The sequence below is a fragment of the Triturus cristatus genome, chromosome 7, assembly GCF_964204655.1.
Source record: "Triturus cristatus chromosome 7, aTriCri1.1, whole genome shotgun sequence".
Taxonomy (NCBI): domain Eukaryota; kingdom Metazoa; phylum Chordata; class Amphibia; order Caudata; family Salamandridae; genus Triturus; species Triturus cristatus.
This window is the reverse complement of record NC_140590.1, coordinates 1,882,848,071-1,882,865,522: the sequence shown is the minus strand read 5'-3', so window position 1 is coordinate 1,882,865,522 and position 17,452 is coordinate 1,882,848,071. Positions and strand designations below refer to the sequence as shown.

The 17,452-nt window shown below is 47.5% G+C and overlaps 1 protein-coding gene across 1 annotated transcript in view; it reads right to left on the bottom strand.

The window, feature by feature from the left end:
• Positions 1–2,666: 2,666 nt before the first annotated feature.
• Positions 2,667–17,452, bottom strand: part of LOC146813607 (NXPE family member 1-like) — a 334,010-nt gene continuing 319,224 nt past the window's right edge. Inside the window, exon 6 of the mRNA XM_085620358.1 lies at positions 2,667–4,214. Within this exon, the coding sequence (XP_085476484.1) occupies positions 3,679–4,214 (536 nt within the window). The 3' untranslated portion in view covers positions 2,667–3,678. The remainder of the gene's footprint in view (positions 4,215–17,452) is intronic.

Below are 17,452 nucleotides of genomic sequence, written 5' to 3'. Positions count from 1 at the left end.
AAGCGGCAATGAGGGGTAGGCTCCCTCTATGAAATCAGAATGGCGGGGGACTCCCTACTTCGGGATTTCCCTCGAAGGCACAGCCCCACGCTGCCGGGGGACCACATAAGCGCTCCTCCTCCACATAAAGCGCTCTTCCAGGCGCTAGGTTGAAAGTCCTTAAAAAGTAATGGAGCAAAAAGCTCCCAGCAAAGAGGTCTTCAGGAATGAAGGGGCAGTGCAGGGCCCAGGGAGGCCAGTCTCCCAGCCATCCTCAGGCCAGGCAGGAGGGTCCAAAAGAAGTCCGCCAGTATCCAGGACATCCAGGGGCTGGGCAGGGCCCAGGGAGGCAAGCCTTACCCTGGGCCCCAGCAGCAGCACGCCCCTGGTAGATTCAAGTCAGAACACAAGAACATTTTCATGGGGTTACAGCCCCTCTTTTATACACCAAATCCTTTGTCTCCAAAGGTGCAGGGAAGGGGTGAACCAGATGCAACTGGTTCTTGAGCACTTTGTTTTGCTCAGCCCCTCTCCCTATTCACAGAACAGGCCAGGGTCATCAGTCGCACCACAGGGGGCGGAGCCAGCATTGTGTGGGGAAAGCCCAGCCCTATTCAGTTCCCAGGTGTATTCCTCCCACCCATCCGGATGCTGATCTCCCCATTCACCACTGGGTGACTGCTCCTGACTCTGGGGATTCCCTAGCCCATCACATGACCTCAGCCAGCCAATCGCCAGACAAGGCACTCATCTCACACTGCACACAGAAATGCCATCTTCTAGAAGTGGCACTTCCACACTAGGTACATTGACGCCGCACACATCATCGCGCAGCATTTCATCACACGAGTCCGCGCATACCAAACTTGCACCTGCACTCCCCATGCATCAGGAACTACCAGGGACACATCCATTCCCCCATGCATTCCTATGGGAGGGCAGGCCAACCTCACTACACGCACGCACTTTACCCTGGGACACAGTGGTAAAGTGCGCAGAAGCCAAAAATGGTCACAATAAAAAGAAAAAGTTCAGGGGTGAACCTGCCAGAAGGGCCAAGTTCAACAGGTGGCATTATACATGCTGCAGCCCCTGATAGGCCTTTGGGGTACCTATGCCCTGGGTACATAGTATACCATATACTAGGGACTTATAAGGGTACCCCAGAATCCAATCTGGTGTGTACCTAAAGTACATGTAATACATTTTAGGGAGAAAGCAGATAGGCTGGGGTCCTGAATAGCAGGATCACAGCCAGACTAAGTCGAAAACCAGCAAAACACCAGTTAAAAAGTGGGGGCAACCATGTAGTCAGATTCCACCTTCCTACAGTTGTGATAAGTAAGTCCCCCACATCTGGATTGCTGACACATGGTGGAAGCGTCTGCCGCCTTTCTCAATCACTCTGCACAGGGACCTGCTGGAACACTACTGGTTGGGGAATAAAGACCCCGTGGCTGCTGAGGGTAGTTGGGGGCCAAGAACCCTCTATTTTTGCGACAAGTAAGTCCCTCACAGGCAGATTGCTCAACCACTGCCTTGTCGTGGTCTCAGCTCGCTCGAAATGACGAGCTTGCAAAAAAGTCCGCTCTGTTGTGGAGTTCAGAGTTTATCGGTAACTCCACGGTCTCTGTAGAGCGCTGAGTTGTCAAATTTGGCAAACTCGGTCAGCAGAGCGCAATTTGATGCCAGTACAGGAATGGATTGTATATTGTAAATATGGCACAGCTCGGTGCAGCAAAATTGCTTGTTGCACCACTCTGCACCATTTTCTTATAGATATGCCCCACAGACTGTAAAAACTTCTATATATGGTGAGAATTACATTGTACAACTTTTGCATATCATTTAAATTAACTATAGGTTAAAAGGTGTACAGCCAGCCAAAGCCAGCCATATGGGTCTTTCATTACTGAGCGGCCCCTAGCGTACATTAGCAAAAACGTGTGAGAGGGCATCTCGGAACCAATTTTGATGTTCCTAAAATATTGTGGTTGTTCTCACTGATGATATGGTCAGTACACAGCTAACCTGGCTGCATTAGTGTATGTATGAAAGTCCTGTTTGTTAGCATCAACAGCCTGAAAGTTGACCCATGTATAATAAAATTCAGAGGTATATTCATCGTGTGTGTTAAGCACAAAGGTTACGCCTCCACACGTCATGCCAAGTCTAGGTACTAATAAAAGTCAGCTAACAGGTTGTCTGCAACCATCAGGAATATTTATTGCCTGTGACATTTGTTTTGTCAAATAACAGAGATCACCGTGCGAAAATACTAAAGTGGGGGATCTTTTTAAAGGTTCAAGCTTGAACAACCATCAGACAACATTAGGTGCTTCCTAAAATGTTGTGAAGGATTAATCCCTAACACCATGGATGTCTCTGTTAGAGGTGAATAGCGTACCTAGGCCACGCACAAGTACTACTCATGAGACCCGTTAAATAAGTACTTCATCTACACACGTTGGTGGCGACATGTTATATGGATCCTACTATGAAAAGTAGGACTGTGTATTAGGAAGACTGGAAGTCTGAATGTAGGGACTGAGTCCATCTACACCATAAGATCCTGTCCTCCTTTTCATGACTAGCTCACAGTGTCTCACCTGTCCTCCTAACCTTTCCAGAGTAACAAGTGATTTCAGGAACCTCGAAAATTGGCACTCAGAGTCCCCAAGGAATCAGGGAAACAGGCCTTACTCCTTTCGCTGTTTACTCATGCATGCCCATGGTGGACACAAGAAAGACACAAAGAGAGTTTACAATACATTTATTGAATATTATAATAGTCTTGGATGAAGCATATGTGGTGTGATAATTAGGCAAATGATACAGAATAATATAACCAGAATTATGAACATAATAAAAAGAATAGATGTGTCAACCATTGTGGAACTATCCCCTTATCTATATCCAACCCTTCTCTGTGACCATGGTGTCAGTGAGAATGCTCTCTACATGACCCCTGAGAGCACCTATACCTCTATGCTATAGTTAGTCCATCAGCCTGCTGTAGGTTGACAATCCCTCTTGGCGAGAGGGAAGTCAGTTTGCACAGAGCTGCATGTTTGAACTAAATGATTGTCCCAGGCTAGTCTCCACCACTTGAATGCTCCTCTCTGCCCCTCAAGGGCACAATTCCTGTTTTATATAATAAAAACAACCATTTTATAAAATGCAGCCCTGAGATGTTGATGTGTCTCGATATTAGAAGCTTGATGCTGAATGAACAATGAAAACAGTACATTCTCATATCACGTATTCTGTCTAAGCGCGTACTAAATATGCAGACTAGATCCCAAGAAGAACTACTAAATAACAAGTAACATACACAGCATATTCCTAGAATATGGTTGCAAAAGCAAATGTATAATAAATAACCCTACAAAGCAGAGACAGTTTAATAACTTCTAAAACATGAAAGCAAGGGAGAACCAAACTAGGTCCAAAAGGGAAATCGCTATAGAACTCTGCTGCAGAATCCTTAGCCGTAGTACAGTGATATGTTGATACTCTAATGAATCAAAAGTCTTTGCCCAAAAATGTATAATAATAACAAATAATTTGTCCAATGAACCAATGTTTTTGATCTTGTGGTTTTCCTGGTGTGTTAGTATTTCATCCTTGTGTTTATGTCATTTACAAAGTGGTCTCAGCAGACTGTCAACGTGTAGCTCCCGGTCTTCTGTCTGTGTTTCAGCAGATGTATGTAAGGAAGTAGTTGACTTCATTTTGGATGACAATTGGCGGAGGATGCATATTATTTATTGCAGCGGCTACAGTCATGTCCCATGCATCCACAATGCCAATGTTCAGATCCTGCAGAAGGATGTTCAAGATTTGGTGCTGAATGTAGCCATTGAAGTCATTCATAGGTTCAAAATTAACTGGTTCAAAAGAAGTATTCTCAGTTTTGAGGACAATTTTTGTCTCTGGGCTTCTTTGAAGTAGTTGCTGTATGGTTTTACGGATGCTGATTGCTCGGACGATGAAAATGTGCAGAGGGAATGATCTGAAATGTGCACCAAGTGTAAGAGTGAGGACAGTATGTTTATTCCCTCCAATATGATCAACCAGTTCAGGGAGAGTCTTGTCACCCACACATTTATAGAAAGTTAGATATATAAATGGAAGCCCATGTACTTGGTACTTGATTTGTATGTTTCTGGAAGTGTCCACCTTTAAGCGTGTCTTATGCCATCCGTCGCCGTAGAGCTCAAGTTCCTTTAGATCTGAAATGTGAAAACAGGGCATTAATAATTAAAGTGAAAGTCTATAGACAGAAACTCCTCCTGGAATGAGGACACAAGGTCTTAGACATTTAGAAAGAAAGATGCCTAAAAGAGCAAAGCAAGTTCTTAGAAACCAATAACTATGTGGAACCGAAGGCCCCCTCAAAGTAGGAATTCAGGGCCTATTAAATATTAAGTATTAATGGGAATTTTATGTAGTGATACCTACCATACATCTGCCTTTTCTAAGCACTGTCAATAATAGATGCTTTCATTACTTGAAATATGGTATTTTATGTATCTCCCTACAGAAGAAAGGAATTCAGAGACTGCTTTCCTAGGATTCTAATTCGTGACCTCTGCCTTGCTGCATTTTGTCAGCAGCAATTGTTCAGCTCACTGAGCTATACTGTCAGATTGTGACATCATTATGATCTATATTTTCAAGTGTTATTTGCTTGAAATTAACATCTGTGTGTGATACACATAGGTTAATGAGCATAATACAGGTCAGAGATTGGGAAGCACAGCCCATGGAATTTGACGATGCCCCAGATTTACAAAATCATGTAAACCAGCACACATACAAAGAGGAAAACGCCTCATGGGATTGTTTTTGAGAAGGAAGATGCCCCTTCCTGCACACAATCCCACAGCGCAGGGAGAAAGGACAGGAATGCACCTTATTGGTTAAATTTGGTGCATTCCTGCTCTTTCACTTTGGTGTGGGCAGGGCAGCAAGGTGCCTTGCTGCACTGTCTTTCGCCATAATCCAATACATAAGGATTTCTGGTTGGCAGATTTATGCTGCACCCTGCCCAAACAGGAACCACAATCTTGGTCAGGGTAAGTCAGGTACACACTAAAAAATAACCTGTGCTCACCCTCTGGTAACTTGGCACAGAGCAGTCAGGCTAATTAAAAGAGGCAAGGTGTAAAGTATTAGTGCAACAAAAAACACACAGTAACAACGAAAATGCCACAAAAAAGAATCAAAAAAGAAGTTTAGAAAAATAGATTTTTTTTAAAGAAATTAAGAAAAGAGCGATTAAAATCCAATAAGTACAAGTCAAGATATACATTTTTAACGGTTAAAAAGTGTGGTAGTTCTTAGAAGCAATAAATGCCACTGGGGGTTATCTGATCACTTGAGCCAGGGCATAGTCAACAGTTCAGGCTGACCACAATGGAGCGCAGATACAGGAGCCACACAGGCCTGGGGAACAGAGTACCTTCATCCTGGTCACAACAGCTAGATGCAGGGCACAGTCGAGCAACACCTTGAAATCAATCCCGCAGTGGTGGTGATGTATCAGTTCTGAAGATGAAGTGGTTCCGATGCATTGTGTCGGGTTTCTCCATGCAGTCAAGGGGATGGGTCGATCTCTCCACACTGCAGCAGGGGCGAAACGTGGTTCTGATGCGTTGGGTTGTGGATGTGATGCACTAGTGCCAAATGTGGTATGCTGATCCTATTCCCGCAACAGGGTAGATATGCAAGTTATGCTCTAAGAAGACTGGAGAGGCGTTCATTTCTCTGGTGCAAGTATCTGGGTCCACTTCCAGTAAACAAGGCACAGGAGCAGGTGTATAGACTTTGATAGCCCTGAGTCCAGAGAAGTAGGAGGCTAGCCAACAAGCACTTGGAGATCACTTTGGTTGCAAGGAACAGATCAATTCTCCTTCAGCAGGGTCAGAGAGCAGCAGGCAGCACATCAGATATTCCAGATCAGCCATCCAGCAGAGTGTCAGTCCTTGTAGTAGCACAATAGTTCTTCCGACAAAGGTTCTTTACAGGTCTAGAAGTGTCTGATTTGGTGGGGCCAGAGACCCAATACTTATACCCATTTGTGCCTCGGAAGTGGGGGTAACTTCAAAGAAAGGTCTTTGAAGTGCACTGTGTAATAAAGTGCATCTTTTTGACATGGTCACCCCCACTTTTTGCTCACTGGTACTGATGTTGTGGACTGGAGGTTCATCAGGTCCCTGCTAACGATGCCCCAGTGCCAGCAGTCATTCACTAAAAAGGCACAAATATGTAATTGTAATATGATTTGCAAGGTCTTTAGCACCCTTGTATATTCCTTGTAAAAGGTAACCCTGGCACCTAGGGCATGGGTACTAAAGAGGGTCCTCAAGGGCTGCTGCACATATTGAACCATCTAAATTCACCCACATTTAAATTGCATACAGACTGCCAGGGCAGGCTGAGTGAATTTGTGTAAGCCATTTTGAAAATATGACATTGCAAACTCACTGTGTGCAATGCCCATGTACACTGCATGGACTATATCTAAGTCATCCCTACAGCAGGCCTTAGAGCCCTAAGGCAGGGTATAATATTTGACCAGAAAGCCAGCTTAAAGACATGTACTTAGCACTGGCCATGACGACGAGTTACCCAGCTCCGTGATGGCTTCACTGAAACTAATCATGTTTGGTATAAAACACCTTGTCTAAATAAATCTGTACTGATTCTGTTATTAGATTTATTATGACATGCACCCAGAGGGCACCTTAGATATGCCCCTGTAATCCTACAAGTCACTTGGTGTGTTTGCTGACTGGTATCGTCCAGCCTGTCAGCACAGATGAGTTTCTTATCCTCTGCATGGGAGAGCCCATGCTCTCACAGGTTGGACACAATGCCTGCTCTGGCAGAAGGTGTTCACACCTCCTCCAGAAGGATGGCTAGCGATTTAGCATATCAACACCAGAAGCTTCAAAGGCTCTGCCACCTTTGATATGCGACTCTGGCTTCCCCAAACCTGGGGAATGCCACTCCCTGCCCTGTTGTCCATTTAACACCAGAGCAGGAGGGAAATCTGTTAGTCAGGAAGCGTGTTCCACTTACAGGCTAGCCATATCCCTAAGGAGGAATACCTGAAGTAGATAGCCAGAGAAGGGTTTCACCAACTTGCTTTGGGTGAAAATAGAGAATTCGGAGTCAAGTTCATGCCTACTCCTCATGAGAAGTTGTCCCATAGGGGGGTTACTTACCCAAGGGGTAGATTGTCCATTGGCTACTACCTTGTCCTCTAAATGCCCCTAAATTTAGCATTTAGGGGACCTGCAGACACCAGACTGACAGATGCAACTACCTGGGAACAGAAGAAGGACAAAGAAGAGCAGACACCTTGAGAACTAAGGAACTGCAACAAACTTGCACCAAACTCTGCCTTGCTGCTTGTACCTTGACAATCGAAATGGCCTGACTCGTCTTTAACCCCTTCAGCGCTGCGCGGATTCCCCCGCGGTGCTGAAGGCTTCGAGCGCGGGCGGGGCCATGACGGAACGGTTCCGTCATGAGCACAGCTCAACCGATGCTCATGACGGAACCGTTCCGTCATGAGCATGGAAGGGGTTAAGCTGTGCATCCTCCCCAAACACTTAGAGGACTGCCAGGCACTACACCAACCATTTAGCATCTCCCTTGGGGACAAGGAGCCATCCCCCTGCCTCTGCCAGAACCGACCGCATCTGGTTGGTCCACTGTGTTGCTGGTCATCGGACCCACTGAGGGAGCAGCACATCAGGAGGAAGTATTCCTGGCTTTCGGAGATCATCCCCGTCTCATCCGAGTTTCAAGATGATAAACCGACCAGAAGCTCCCCAGCATCAATACCCTGGTTATCTGAGCATCTACACAATCCAAGGCTTGTTAAGTGTCCAGGCCGGATTCCGCCACCTTGGAAGCCTACCTGCACAACAAGGGACTTCAGGACAGATGAGACCCGCAATGAGAGTGGCCCTGCTATCTTGTTCTCTCCCACTCTGCAGATTGACCAATAACCGTGGGAGCCTTGACCTCCAGTGATCAGCCAGACAAGACCCTCTGCATCCGCACTCCACAGCCTGGATTCAGGACTACTGGCTGTGTCCCCTTGGTCCAGAGGTCCCCACAACCTGAGACCACCCTCTGGGTCCAGCCGAATTTATCCCCAAGTCCCACATTGCACTCTTTGTTTTCAGGTGCCCATTTCTTTCAAAGGTGTAGCGCTAGGAGCTACCAATCTGTCCAGCACCCATGTGGCCAGACACACCAGGGCAGGTAAACAAAAAATGCTGGTGGTTCTTTGCACCTTGGCCCCCTAGCACCTTAAGCTCTAAATGGCATCCCCGAACATCAACTGCAAGTATCTGTTTGTTCTGTATGTTTTCCTCCCACAGGATAACATTACAGTGTGCAAGGCTCATACCTCCCGAAAATTATTTTGAAGTATTTTACTGTTTTCTTGTAAAATCTATTAACTCTGAAAGTAATTAATATATTCTAAAGATCTTAGTGTCTAAATTCATATAAAAATCTGTGTTATTTTTAGAAACTGGTCTTGTATTTCTTCTTGAGTGTGTGTACCGTTATTGACTGTTTGGGATGTATGACGTTACAACGCACACTTTTACAACGCATGCACTTACAACGCATTTTTTACAACGCATAATCCATTACAACGCATGACATTACAACGCAGGACACTACAACGCATTTTTAAAAAATACCTTTACAACGCATTACCATTACAACGCATACTACCTTTACAACGCATACCATTACAACGCATAATATTAAATTACATTTAAGGTAAGTATTAGATAGTATAGGGGTAAAAATTACTATTCTAACTCCAGGGGGTGCAACAGTAGGGTAAGTGTTGGATAGTGTAGGGATAAAAATTACTATTCTAACTCCAGGGGGTGCAACAGTAGGGTAAGTGTTGGATAGTATAGGGGTAAAAATTACTATTCTAACTCCAGGGGGTGCAACAGTAGGGTAAGTGTTGGATAGTGTAGGGGTAAAAATTACTATTCTAACTCCAGGGGGTGCAACAGTAGGGTAAGTGTTGGATAGTGTAGGGGTAAAAATTACTATTCTAACTCCAGGGGGTGCATCAGTAGGGTAAGTGTTGGATAGTATAGGGGTAAAAATTACTATTCTAACTCCAGGGGGTGCATCAGTAGGGTAAGTGTTGGATAGTATAGGGGTAAAAATTACTATTCTAACTCCAGGGGGTGCATCAGTAGGGTAAGTGTTGGATAGTATAGGGGTAAAAATTACTATTCTAACTCCAGGGGGTGCATCAGTAGGGTAAGTGTTGGATAGTATAGGGGTAAAAATTACTATTCTAACTCCAGGGGGTGCAACAGTAGGGTAAGTGTTGGATAGTATAGGGGTAAAAATTACTATTCTAACTCCAGGGGGTGCAACAGTAGGGTAAGTGTTGGATAGTGTAGGGGTAAAAATTACTATTCTAACTCCAGGGGGTGCATCAGTAGGGTAAGTGTTGGATAGTATAGGGGTAAAAATTACTATTCTAACTCCAGGGGGTGCATCAGTAGGGTAAGTGTTGGATAGTATAGGGGTAAAAATTACTATTCTAACTCCAGGGGGTGCATCAGTAGGGTAAGTGTTGGATAGTATAGTGTAATATTATGCGTTGTAATGGTATGCGTTGTAATGGAATGCGTTGTAAAGGTAGTTTTTAAAAATGCGTTGTTGTGTCATGCGTTGTACTGTCATGCGTTGTAATGGATTATGCGTTGTAAAAAATGCGTTGTAATGGTAGTGCGTTGTAAAAGTTGCGTTGTAAAGGTTGTTCCCCACTGTTTGTGCTAGCTTGAATCCAGTTGGCAGGGTATGCCCAGACATGGGTCCCTTACTGACTGTTCTACTGGATTCAAGCTAGCCTGACTGATGATGGGTGTGTTAAAAGGTAGAATCCTTGAATGATGACAGGCAAGGAAGTAGTTCTGCTTGGATATTTATTTGTAAGATTGTAGGGTTAAACAGCTCAGCCATCCAACCGCCTCTGGCTCATCTCTGTAATCCCTCACAAGGTTTTAGCCTTGAGCCAAAGCAGCTCTCACATTCTAGAATACAGAGATGTAACCAATAAATAAGTAAATAACGTTACAACAGGGTGTTACCCTGAAACCGGTCCCAGGACGCTTGTTTCCGGTCCAGGTAAGACCTGGTTTAGCAGTTTGGGCTGGACTGTTCCCATGAGAAACAGGGTCCAGATTGATTTGCATACGGCTGGGTCTGAACTGGGGTGGCGAAGTGAGCATACCAGTCCCACTTAGGCCTTCATCAGCTCATAGGATTTAATTTACAGGCCCTGGGTATTGGTCTCCACTAGAGACTTATTGATAAATTAAATATCACAATTGTGGATATAACAAATGTAACCAAGTTTAGCAGAGAAGCACATGCACTTTAGCACTGGTCAGCAGTGGTAAAGTGCTCAGAGTCCTAAGACCTACAAAAGGAATCAGCAAAAAGAGGATGGAAGCAGGCAAAAAGGTTGGGGGGAGACCACCCTAAGGACGACTGGTCTAACACGTGCCCCCAGCGGAAAGTGGGGAGAGCTATCCAACCTCTAGGGAGTTCTCATAACTAAGGTGGAAAAACCTGGATAGACCTTCAGCATTGGTGTGGTCCACCCCAGTCTGTGTTCCACCCTGATGTCCATACCCTGTATGGAAATGGACCACCCACCTCAAAAGTTTTGGATTCCCTCCCCTCATTTGCATGGCATGAGCCACCTGGTGGACCTGTGGTCAGTCTGAATCAGGAAGTGAGTCCCAAACAGGTATGGTCTCAAATTCTTCAGTGCCCAGACCACAGCAAAAGCTTGTCTCTCAATAGCACTCCACCTTTGTTCCCTGAAAAGTAACCTCATGGAGATGACGGCTGAAGGTTAGTCTAGGCCCTCATCATTAGGTTGTGGAATACTGCCCCTATACCATGCTCTGAGGCATCTGTCTGAACAATAAATTCCCTGGAAAAGTCAGGGGGCTTGAGCACAGGGACTGTGCACATGGCCTGACTTAGGGAGTCACATGCTTTTTGGTATGACTCTGTCCAAATCTCATTTCTGGGCTGCTTCTCAGAAATCAGTTCAAATATGGGAGGGCAACAATAGTGTCATATCTCCTGACAAACAAACTATAATACCCAGTGAGGCCTAAGAATACTCTTCCCTCAGTATGGGTTTTGGGGGGCTCCTGGGACATAATAGTCTCTATCTTGGCCTGGAGGGGCTGCACCTTACCCAGGCTCACTTGGTGACTCAAGTACACCACTGACCCCAACCCTATCTGGCACTTACTGGCCTTGATAGTCTGGCCTGTGTGTTGCATGACCTGAAGCACCTCCTGGAGGTAAAACAGGTGGTCCTTCCAGCTGCTGCTAAACACAGCTATGTTGTCCAGATAGGCAGCACTGAAGGCCTCCATTCCAGCAAGAACCTGGTTTACCAGTCTCTGGAAGGTAGCAGGGGCATTCTTGAGTCCAAAGGGCACCACCCTAAACTGATTGAGGCCCTCTGGACTGGAGAATGCTGACCTTTCCTTTGCTCCTTATGTTAAGGCGATCTGCCATTACCCGGATGTAAGATCAAAGGTACTTGAGTACTGGGTAGCCCCTAACCATTAATAAGCTCATCAGCCCGGGGAACGGGATGAGCATCAGTCTTGGTGACTGATTTGAGCCTCCTATAGTCTGCACATTACTAGGCCTGGCCGAAGCACTACGCTACGCTCGCGTAGTTTGCGAAGTTCGCGCTACTTCGCACTACGCGAACTGCACGTAGCACAGTGCGAACACGCGTAGCGTAGTGTTGCGTAGTGCTGCGGTCATTTTTTGCTTGCTCGCGGTCCTCAACGTCAAGTTGGCGACCGCGAGCAAGCAAAATGACATCCCGGCGAGACTTTTTCCTTGTTCGCGATCAGCAACTGCAAGTTGGCGATCGCGAGCATGGAAAATAAACCTCCCGGCGAGATTCCCAACGCGAGGAGGTCAGGTTTCTCATTGCGAGTGGTCGCGTATGCTCGCGACCGCTCGCGATGAGAAACTACCAGTTCGCGTTGAGAAAGCTGAAGCTCGAGTAAAAATCAACTCGAGCAGCAGAAAACTACAGCTCGCACTGTGCAAGATGCCATTTTCAATGATTGCACAGTGCCGGTTGCTTGTCCACACTGTGCAATCATTGAAAACAACATCTTGCACAGTGCGAACATGTTACTACGCAGTTCGCGAAGTGCTACGCGTAGCTCGCGTAGTGCGAACTTCACTTTGCGTAGCTTCGCGAACTGCTACTTCGCGAACTACGCCCACCCTTACACATTACCCTCAACATCAGAATTTTGGAAACCTCTTCCCTAATGTCAAACAGCCTGTAAGATTTGTTCTTGACAGGAAGGTTGTCCTCTGTTCCCCCTCATGGTACACAGGTTGGTAGTCCCAGGGAACAGAGACAACAGAGAGGAGTACTGCCCCAACATTTGTTGGCAGTCCCTCTTCTGTTCAGGAGTCAGACCGAGGGAAAGAATTACTCCCCCACTGATCCATCTTTGTCCTAGTAGGATAAGAGGTCACGGAGAGGTTCACCCTTCCCTTCCTCTTTTCCATCTGTCATCAACAGCATGGGACCTCAGACCTCTCAACGTGGGGTTTGAGGTGGTTGACATGGAGCACCTGGTGGGGATGTATATTGGTCTTGAGGCCCAACAGGTAGGTGTCCTCACCCTTGCTTTCAACCACCTCATAGGCCCCATTCAAGCAGTCCTGGAGGTCCCTGGGCTCCACACGTTCCATAACCTACACTTTCTTCCCAGGTTGCAATTCCACAGTGGTAGAATTTTGGTTGTACCACTTCTAAGTTGTCTGAGGTTTGTTTCCACAACTTAGCTATTAGAATTCTGAAGGCCAGCATGTAGCTCACTACATCCTGGGGAATCTTCCTTGGAGCTTGCTGCCACCCCCCTTTTCACCAAATTTAGAGGTCCTCTTAATGGGTGGCTGTAGAGCACTCAAAAGGCCTGAAGTCCACTCCTTTCTGTGGCACCTCCCTATAAGCAAAAAAAAGGCATGGTAAGATAAAGTCCGGCCTATGACTCAAGGTCTTAAGCAGGCCTTTAATCAAGCCCTTCAGGGTCTTGTTGAACCTTTCAACAAGCACTTTGGCTTGTGGATTGTAGGGGGTGGAGAGCTTGTAGGTTACCCCACACTCCTTCCACATTGGCTGCATATAAGCACACATGAAGTTGGTGCCCCTGCCAGACATTACTTGCTTGGGGATACCCACTCAGGCAAACATCCCTATTAGAGCCTTAGCAACTGTAGGCGCAGTTGCAGTCCTCAGAGTGATGGCATCTGGGAACCTTGTGGCATGATTTTATGAACCAGCTCTAGTAGGAAGGCCCTGTTGTATTGGGGGACTACCAGGCCCTGTGTAGCCCCATGCATGGGAACTGTAGGCTCACTGTGAAAGACGTTGTCCTCCCAGTAAATGTGATGACTTCCGAAGACATCACCTGCTGCTTGGACTTTAGCCTATTGCCTCGTGCACCTCCTCCTTGGCAGGTGCACTGCACTCCTTCCACATGCCATCCAGAAAGCTCTGGCAGGTCAGCAAGAGAAACCATGTCCTCCTCAGTGGGCAGCCACTGCAGGTGCCTCATCCAGTTCAACTGGGAAGCCCCCTGCCTTTACCCTTCTTAGCAGCTAGCTGGGCAATTCTGCAAGGCTCCAGCCCTTATTAACTCCTACCCTCGGCATCCACGGGCCTGGTAGATGCACAAATCCACTCAAGTAACCCTAACATTTTCAGATGTACCTTAAGCTCCTCTTCCTTCCAGGTGGTTTGCTCATGGTCATTACCTAACAGATAGTCCATAGGCATGGCAGGGGTCACTTCAAATTTCAGAAGACCTGACACCCCTAATCAAATGGAACAAGGGCCACTGGATGGTGACCTCCTCAGCCACCACAACCTTATGGAATGCATGGGGTATCACCCGCTCTGGGCACACCAGCGGATTCTTTACCATAGCTGGTACCTATGGCCCTCAGAGCATCAACACCTTGCCCATTGATGGTAACCCATTGCCTATACTTTGCAGTATTTAATGGCACATGGATTTTAGCAACCATCTCATGGTCATCCAGGTACACTAGGGTAAACTCACTGAACTCCCCCCAGATACTGGGACAAACTCCTACCCCAGCTCTATAGTCACCACCCTGGGGACTTTTCCTCCAGAGGGAGGTGGGGCTCTTTTTGGGCACTTGGGATCTCCCTTGTAGTGCCCATACTCAAAACACTCATAGCGCTTAATGGCTTTTGGCTGCTGACTCTTTTCAGGGTAGTTCTTCTGGTGGCCAGATTGGGAATGAAACCCTTTCCTGTGTGAGATATTTAGGGGCCTTGAGAGTACTCGTTCTATTTTTATCTCCCCCTTCTTTCTACGGTTGGGAACCTTGCTGTAACGTCCTGGCTTTCTCGGGGTTGGGACAAACAGACGACAGACCAGAGAAATGGAAGTTTAAGGATGATTTAAAAAAAAGATAAACAACTACAGACAACAAAGAATACCGGTACTGGAATCACCAGTTAAAGTACGATACCTATTCACAGCTCTTCTAACCGTCCTCCGCATGCACACCGGGCCCGGTATGCTCCAACGGAGGGCACAGTGCTAAGCAGTGGCCGACAAAGCCACTCGACCGCTGTGAAGGGTAGTTCCAAGGTTGTGGAATCTACGGGGGGGGCACGTGGGAGTCACCCGGCCAGGCTCTCTACCACCTGGGAACAGCCGCTCTACCAGTATCTCCCAGAGTACTGCCACAACACAAAGACGCTGGGAACACCTCCTAGTGTGCGTCTCTTGTATCCGGGTTTAAGTGATGATACCCAAGGTGGCGCAGAGAATGGATGGGAGCAGCCGCTCTACCTATCCCAGTTCTCCTACGAGTGTCGATGGCTAAGACGCGGAAACACCTCCTGGATAGCGTCTTAGCTCTAAGCGTGTGTTTACCCAAGGAACGAGGGTTGGGAGCTTCGGTTCGCACCAACCTCGTTTTCTCCAAATTGTCAGGCCGTTGGGAGCTTCGGCTCTACCAACGGGACTTGTGCCCAATGACGTTGAATACGGCTCTCAGAACGGGACAGGACACGGGCAGGAAGCACACGCCAGCACCTCTCCTCCGCTCCTTAGAATGTTCCTTCCGCCGCTCAACTCACCAACGGGTCCGTGTACCTCAACCAGGTACTCCTGCAAAGATCAGAATATCCGACGCCGAGTCCCAGTGATCTTCTCCTTAAGTAGTACTCTCAGCGTTGTATAACCATGACTCTTGAGTTGCATAACATGAAAACTAGGCGTTACCCTTGGTGTTATGTAACCAGAACTCTTGAGTTGCATAACATGAAAACTAGGCGTTATCCTTGGTGTTATGCAACCAGAATTCTTCAGTTGCATAACATGAAAACTAGGCGTTACCCTTGGTGTTATGCAACCAGAACTCTTGAGTTGCATAACATGAAAACTAGGCGTTACCCTTGGTGTTATGTAACCAGAACTCTTGAGTTGCATAAGGCAATTGTTGCCGGAGGGCATTCTGGGAGTTGTAGTCCGCTCTCCTCCAAGCGCACCAGGTTCACGGAAGTGGCATCGTGGGAGGGAATCCATGTGCGGGAGGGGATTCCTGACAGTACATTCCCCTCCCATCAGCACCCCCCATCAGGACCAGCACAGGAAGGATATCGACGATGGAACGACGATACCAGACGAGGAGCGTGAACCCCCGCCGCAGGTTCCCATGACTGCTCTTCGGGTCCGTACACCTTCCATGCCATCAGATACCATAGTTTGCCCCTGCGCCACTTGGAATCCAAGATACCGGCCACCTCGTATTCCACCTCCGAATCCACAGTCACCGACACCGGCGTACGAGGCCTCACCGCGTTCGCGGGTTTCAAGAGGGAAACGTGGAACACGAGATGGATCCGCAGGGTCTGGGGCAGGCACACTTTCACGTTCACCGGGCTGATGCATCGAAGGATCCTATATGGGCCCATGAAGCGGGGATGGAACACGCTACTTTTCTTGAATCTCATATGCCGTGTAGAGACCCAGACGTAATCTCCAGGTTTGTAGACCGGTCCAGGCCTTCTCCTCCTATCAGAAAAGGCTTTATACGTGGCTTTAGCCCCCTCCAGGGCAACTCGAGAACTCATCAAGGCCTCCTTGATGCGGGCCACCCTCTTGGCTGTTGTCGGCAATCTGTCTTCCCTGACCGGGTGCAGAAACAGCAAGAACCGGGGATTATGGCCGTAGTTACTATAAAAAGGGGAGGCCTTGGTGGAACAATGTGTGGCGTTGTTGTACGCTATTTCCGCGATCCAAAGTAGGTCCACCCACTCATCCTTCCCTTGCTCTACAAAACAACGTAGATATTGTTTGAGCGACTGGTTCAGGCGCTCCGTCTGGCCGTCCGTCTGCGGGTGATAACTCGTGGACATGGCAGACTTGACGTGTAACGCCGAACACCAAGTTTTCCAGAAGTGCGACGTGAACTGAGACCCCCTGTCCGACACGATCATGTTGGGTAGGCCATGTAGTCTCACTACATTCTTCAATAACAACGACGCCAGCTCTCCTGCCGAAGGTACCTGTTTGCAAGCGAGGAAGTGCCCCATCTTCGTGAGATAGTCCACCACCACCAGTATGGCCGTCTTTCCTTGATCCTTTGGTAGCCCGACAATGAAGTCTAAGGATATGTTTTCCCAGGGTTTGGTCGGTGTAGGAAGGGGTTGGAGGAGTCCTTGCGATCTTCTGTGGTCCGATTTCATGGATGCGCAAACGGTACATGATGAACACCAATTCCGAACGTCTGTTCTCATGGCAGGCCACCAGAACTGCCGTCCTAGGCTCGCTACCGTCTTTTCGACACCCAGATGGCCGGCACAGGGAGACACGTGGCACCAGGTGAAGGCCTGTTTTCGAAGCCTAGGCGTGGGTAACAACATACATCGTCCTTTCACCGGAATCCCGTCCTTCATTTGCCACTCCTTGTGACTGTGAAGCCACCTCCGCCACATGAAGGTATGGGTCCCCTTCTGGACCCCCCTGAGGAACGTCTGTGGTTGAATCACCCCTATCACAACTCCTGGAGGGATGATGGAATGTTCGGCAACCGGCTGCGGATCCCTGGCGTTCGATTGCCTCGAAAGCGCGTCCGCTTTCCTGTTCTCCGTACCGGGTCGGTATGTGATGTGGAAATTGAAACCGGAGAAAAAGATCATCCACCTCATTTGACGGGGAGACAAATGCCGCGCCGCCGTCAAAAACTGGAGGTTTCTGTGGTCCGTATACACTGTAACCACGTGGCTGGCCCCCATTAACAAATGCCTCCACTCAGCAAATGCGTCCTTTATTGCGAGTAGTTCCTTCTC